This window comes from Thalassophryne amazonica, chromosome 11, assembly GCF_902500255.1.
Source record: "Thalassophryne amazonica chromosome 11, fThaAma1.1, whole genome shotgun sequence".
Taxonomy (NCBI): domain Eukaryota; kingdom Metazoa; phylum Chordata; class Actinopteri; order Batrachoidiformes; family Batrachoididae; genus Thalassophryne; species Thalassophryne amazonica.
This window is the reverse complement of record NC_047113.1, coordinates 3,732,070-3,738,069: the sequence shown is the minus strand read 5'-3', so window position 1 is coordinate 3,738,069 and position 6,000 is coordinate 3,732,070. Positions and strand designations below refer to the sequence as shown.

The following is a 6,000-nucleotide window of genomic DNA, read 5'->3' as shown; positions in this document are numbered from 1 at the left end:
GATTTGGTGCTTGTATCACCATGTGAAGTACTGTTTCAGTTATATGTAATGACAATAAAAGCTCTCCTCCCCACCTTCTATGAAGCAGACATATTTAACGATAAGACAAGTTCTGCTGCGGCTGTCTTCTGCCTTATTCAGCCAGCGGGCCGCCAGTTTGACACCACTGTTCTCCTCAGCATCATCACAAATCTAAGTGTTGTACACACGGCAGATCAACCCACGTGCTTGTGCCATTTATTCGGCACCAAAGCCAGACTGCATAAACAAAGGTGTTTTTGTGTGGATTTCAGGAGAGCAGAAAGAAAAGTGCTGAAGCTGGTGAGACGTCAGGAGGAAAGATCGCTGTCTTTAGGACCCCGCTGGCTGCTCCTCAGCCTCTGAGGTGTCTGAGAGGAGAGCAGGGACACGGAGATGTGCTGTTTGCTTATCACGAATCGCATCGACGAGGATGCCAAGCGGCTCCATCTGACGGCACCTTCGGCTCCACACCTCCCTCTTCCTCCTCTCACTGTGTTCTCCAGGAATCTGACGGACTTATAAGAGCTGACGTCATCCGGATGCATTCCTGCAGGCTGGGACTATGATCTGTCAGTCTGTTTGTTCTCAACTTTAATTTTCGACGATTCCAGCTGCGGGCGCTTTCAGCGCGTGGAAGCGCAGGTGAGTCTGCTTCTCGCGCGCGCACACGAGGAGTGGGTGCTGGGGATGGAGCGTGGGAGCTTATGCTCATATTACCAACGTGCTGTTTTCCAATCATCTCCTAAACAGGTCAGGTAGGTGTCGGTGGCATTTTTTTTTTTTTTTTTTTTTGGTCACGTGACCGTTGAGTGTAGCGGAGGCGCGCATGTCACTGAATACTAATTGGTGCCAGCTCTGTCACTGGCTCCTTGTCTTCTCCGCTTCTGGCGTCATAAGGGGCGCACGAGCGATAGAAGCTGGCGTGTTGGTGTATGTCACACGCACATACGCGCTTATTAAAGCCGTGCTGTGTTGGTGTGCGTGCGTGTAGGTGTTGGAGCCGCCATGTGGAGCAGAGGGAGCGCGTCTCGACTCCTCATCTGTCTGACGCTCACAGCTGCGTGGAAAACCAGGTGAGGAGTGTTTTTATTTTATTTATGTTCTTCTTTAACATGCAGCAGCTGTTTATTAGCTGCTTTTCTTTTTGTCTGACTCTCAAAGTGCACACAGTGCGCATCCTCAAGCCGTGCGTAAAAATACCCTGGATTGTTACGTAATTAACACACAATTAGTGTGTGTGTGTGTGTGTGTGTGTGTGTGTGTGTGTGTGTGTGTGAGAGAGAGAGAGTCTATATTTAAACACCACAGTTTCAGTTTTAAATAAGTTGATTTATTTTGTCAGTGTGTCAACAGAAACACAAAATATGGAAATAGTCCAGCTCCAACAAAATAGATTTTTTTTTCAGTCTCCTTAAAGAAATGTATCAGTTGTTTGAGAGAAAAAAAACCTGGATTTCTTATTAGATGTGGTTTTCCTGCGCATTACAACAAAAAAGACATAAAGAAGGTTGCAGACTATCACTAAATTAAAAAAAAGATATTGAATATTGATTAAATAAATCTCCATGTTGCCAGAAAAGGCAACGTGGACCTTCCAGCTCCTCCACCCTGTGGGCTCACCACTTGCAGGGGGAACCGCTGGTGTCGGGTGCACAGTCCCTTTGAAAGTCGAGGGCCACGATGCACCAGAGCTGGGTAGTAGGGGCTAGTTCTGGATGCGTGGAACATCACCTCGCTGTGGGGGGAGTAGCTGGATCTTGTGCAGGAGGTGAAGCATTACCAGTTTGATCTGGTGGGCCTTGCCTCCATGCACAGCTCTGGAACCACTCTCCTCAGTAGTTGGTTTGGACCTTATTCTGCTCTGGAGTTGCTCAGGATGTGAGTCTCCGGGCAGGTGTGGAGATGCTCACGAATCCCCGGCTGAGTGGCGCCACATTGGAGTTTGCTGCGGGAGATGAGTGGGTCGCCTCCCTGCACCTTCGGGTGGCTGGGATGGGGGGTGGGTGGGGGTACTCTGACTGTTGTATGTGCATATACACCGAACAGCACTTTGAAGTATTCAGCCTTCTTGGAGTCCCTGAGTGGAGTCCTGTATGTGGTTCCATCGTTGCTGCTGGGAGACTTCAGTGCACATGTGGGCAATGACAGACACCTGGAGAGGCGTGATTGAGAGGAATGCCCCCCCCCACAACCCGATCTAAACCCAAGTGGTCGTTTGTTATTGGATTTCTGTGCTAGTCATGGACGGTCCATAACGAACACCATGTTCAAACATAAGGATGCTCATAAGTGAACATGGTACACTCTAAAACATTGCAGCATGTTTAGTTATATCTACTTGCTACTTCCCTTTAACATAAAGAGCTCTTAGGAACTCAACTTTACAAGTCAACTCAACTCAAAGAGAGTGCATGCCAATTATAGGAGCATCCCACTACTCAGCCTCCCTGGTAAAGTCCCCTCCAGGGCGCTGGAAAGAAAGGGTTTTTCAGATAGTCGAACATCAGATTGAAGAGGAACAATGTGGGTTCCGTCCTGGCTGTGGAACAACTGACCAGCTCTTCACTCTCAGAAGGATCTTGGAGGGTGCCTGGGAGTATGCCCACCCAGTCTACCTGTGTTTTTGTGGACTTGGAGAAGGCGTATGATTGGGTACCTCTGGAGATACTGTGGGAGGTGCTGTGGGAGTATGGAGTGAGGGGTCCCTTCTCAGGGCCATTTAATCTCTGTACTCACAAAGCGAGAGCTGTGTTCGGGTACTCGGCAGTAAGTCACACTCATTTCCTGTGGGGGTTGACCGCGAGGTACTTGAACTCCTTCACTTGGGGGAAGACCTCATTTCCTACCTAGAGTAGGCAGTCCATTGGTTTCCTGCTGAGAACCATGGCCCCAGATTTAGAGGTGCTTATCCTCATCCCAACCACTTCACACTTGCCTGCAGGACTTTAGCCACGGTGGGTGGCATTGGACCAGTACAGTACTGGCTCCGCCCGGTACTGCAAATTTCCGCCTGGCTCTCAGGTTAAAATTGACTGTGCCATCCAGCACAGAATTTCTGAAAAATGAACTGAAATGTTGCCAAAAATGTACCAGTTTGATTGCATTTCAAGGTTATAGCGTCATAGTTATACAATTTTAAAGTAATAAAAAAAATATTTTTCATTTCCTTCGTATCAAATCGCAAACAGCAGAGATCAGAGAGTCAGCGCGATCTGTGGCTGGAGGGAGAGGGAGAAAGAGAGAGATCAAAGTTTTTCATTTAAAACAGCAGGTTTGACTATATTGTTTAAAGTATTGCAGTTCCACTCAAAAACAAAACTTGTCAGGATGATAGAAAAACTGCTTGGATTATAAACTACTGTGTGTCATTTTTGTGACAGCTAATGCTATGTCCATTAAATATGAAAGTGTTTTTAACATTTTCAATGTTATTTATTGTATTAACTTATACTTTGACAGAAACATGCAAAAAAGAACTTTGATCTTACAAATATTACAACATAAATGTATAATTTTTTTGTTTATTATTCTTGCGTTTGATGTGTCTAAAACCACCCAAAATTAGTTCAAATAAGTCTTGCCAAGAATGTTTTTGTGGTATAAAACCATATAACTTCGGGGGCTGTGGATTCAGGGGCCCACGACCCACCAAAGCTGTGAGCTGCGATCACATAATTTACCCGGCATTAAAGTGGTCCTAGCTAGATCCCTGCTCACCTGTGACCCGATCAAGTGAGTGCTGGAGAGTGTGAAGTGGCTGGGATGAGGATCAGCCCCTCTAAATCTGAGGCCAGGTTCTCAGCAGGAAACTCATGGATTGCCTACTCTGGGTAGGGAATGAGGTCTTGTCCCAAGTGAAGGAGTTCAAGTACCTTGCGGTCTTGTTCAGGAGTGAAGAGACAATGGAGTGTGAAATATAAAAGGTGGTTTTGCACAGTATGACCTCTTTCATGCTTATTAATTCATTTCAAACATTTACATTTTCTTCTCCCGACATGTTCAAAATGGAGTAGGCAGAGGTATAATCTTATATACTCCTACTGTTACATAAATCAATAAACCACTTTACTATTTTTTAAAATATTAAACTATTAACACTATGTACAGTTTCGAAATAATGTTCTGAATCTGAATTTTCTTATCGAAAACAACAAACAAAAGAAGAAAACAATTTCTTTTTACAGTGCAGTTACTGTCCTGAATTAAACACTGCAGTTCATCTTTTATTTATTTAAAATATGTATTATGTATATTTTTTTCAACTGATGTATGTTTTTACTTTGCTTAAGTTCATCTGTTAGAATATTCCATAATTTTACCCCTGACACAGAAACACACATACTTTTCAAAGTTGTTCTGACACACAGCATTTTTAAATTCATTTCCCCTCTGAAATGATGTCCCTCTTCTCTCTCTAAATACAATTTATTTTATTTGGAAGTAGATTATTTCTTGCTTTGAGTATTATTTGTGCTGTTTTTAAAATTAATCAGATACTGAAATTTTATAGCTTGTATTTTTCAAGAGTTCATCTGTATAGTCCCTATAGCCACTTTGTGTTTCCCCAAACCTCTACACAGTAACTCAGATATGATAACATCAGTGTACAATATAAAGTACATGTTGTTTTCTTATAGTATATGCCTTGTTTCCCCAAGATAGCAATGCTCTGCGCCAACTTCCCTCTAACATATTTCATGTGTGGTTTCCAACAGATTTTGTTTCTTAAAATCAAACCAAGGAATTTAATTTCATTCACTCTTTCAATGTTTACATTGTCAATACTTTTATTTCTTCCTTTATCTTATGGTTTCCAAACAACATAAAACTAGTATTGTTCAAATTTAAAGACATTTTATTTATGTCAAACCAATTTTTTTTTGCTTATTTTTTGTGTTTTGTGACCACATCCAAAAGCTGCTGTAATTCCAGACCAGAACAGAAAATATTCATGTCATCTGCAAATAGCACAAATTTTCTTATCTTTGATAAAAAAAAAAAAATATATATATATATATATATATATGCAGGGGTGGTGGCCAAGTGGTTAATGCGCTTGGTTTCAGTGCAGAAAGTTCCTGCCACATTTCTCCATGTAATGTGGAGTTGTGTCAGGAAGGGCATCTGGCATAAAACCTGTGCCAATTCAACATGCAGATCCACCTTGGATTTGCTGTGGCGACCCCGAGTGCAAACAAGGGAGCAGCCGAAGGGACTTACTTATATATACAGTAGTGTTCAGAACAATAGTAGTGCTATGTGACTAAAAAGATTAATCCAGGTTTTGAGTATATTTCTTATTGTTACATGGGAAACAAGGTACCAGTAGATTCAGTAGATTCTCACAAATCCAACAAGACCAAGCATTCATGATATGCACACTCTTAAGGCTATGAAATTGGGCTATTAGTAAAAAAAAAAAGTAGAAAAGGGGTTGTTCACAATAATAGTAGCATCTGCTGTTGAAGCTACAAACTCAAAACTATTATGTTCAAACTGCTTTTTTAGCAATCCTGTGAATCACTAAACTAGTATTTAGTTGTATAACCACAGTTTTTCATGATTTCTTCACATCTGCGAGGCATTAATTTTGTTGGTTTGGAACCAAGATTTTGCTGGTTTACTAGTGTGCTTGGGGTCATTGTCTTGTTGAAACACCCATTTCAAGGGCATGTCCTCTTCAGCATAAGGCAACATGACCTCTTCAAGTATTTTGACATATCCAAACTAATCCATGATACCTGGTATGTGATATATAGGCCCAACACCATAGTAGGAGAAACATGCCCATATCATGATGCTTGCACCACCATGCTTCACTGTCTTCAGTGTGAACTGTGGCTTGAATTCAGAGTTTGGGGGTCGTCTCACAAACTGTCTGCGGCCCTTGGACCCAAAAAGAACAATTTTACTCTCATCAGTCCACAAAATATTCCTCCATTTCTCTTTAGGCCAGTTGATGTGTTCTTTGGAAAATTG

At 42.3% G+C, this 6,000-nt stretch overlaps 1 protein-coding gene across 1 annotated transcript in view; it reads left to right on the top strand.

Annotated features, from left to right (window-relative positions):
* The first annotated feature begins 530 nt into the window (after window positions 1–530).
* Window positions 531–6,000, top strand: part of LOC117520653 (gamma-aminobutyric acid receptor subunit alpha-2) — a 159,850-nt gene continuing 154,380 nt past the window's right edge. The window contains exons 1-2 of the mRNA XM_034181961.1: window positions 531–663; window positions 1,013–1,094. Of these exons, the coding sequence (XP_034037852.1) occupies window positions 1,027–1,094 (68 nt within the window). The 5' untranslated portion in view covers window positions 531–663; window positions 1,013–1,026. The remainder of the gene's footprint in view (window positions 664–1,012; window positions 1,095–6,000) is intronic.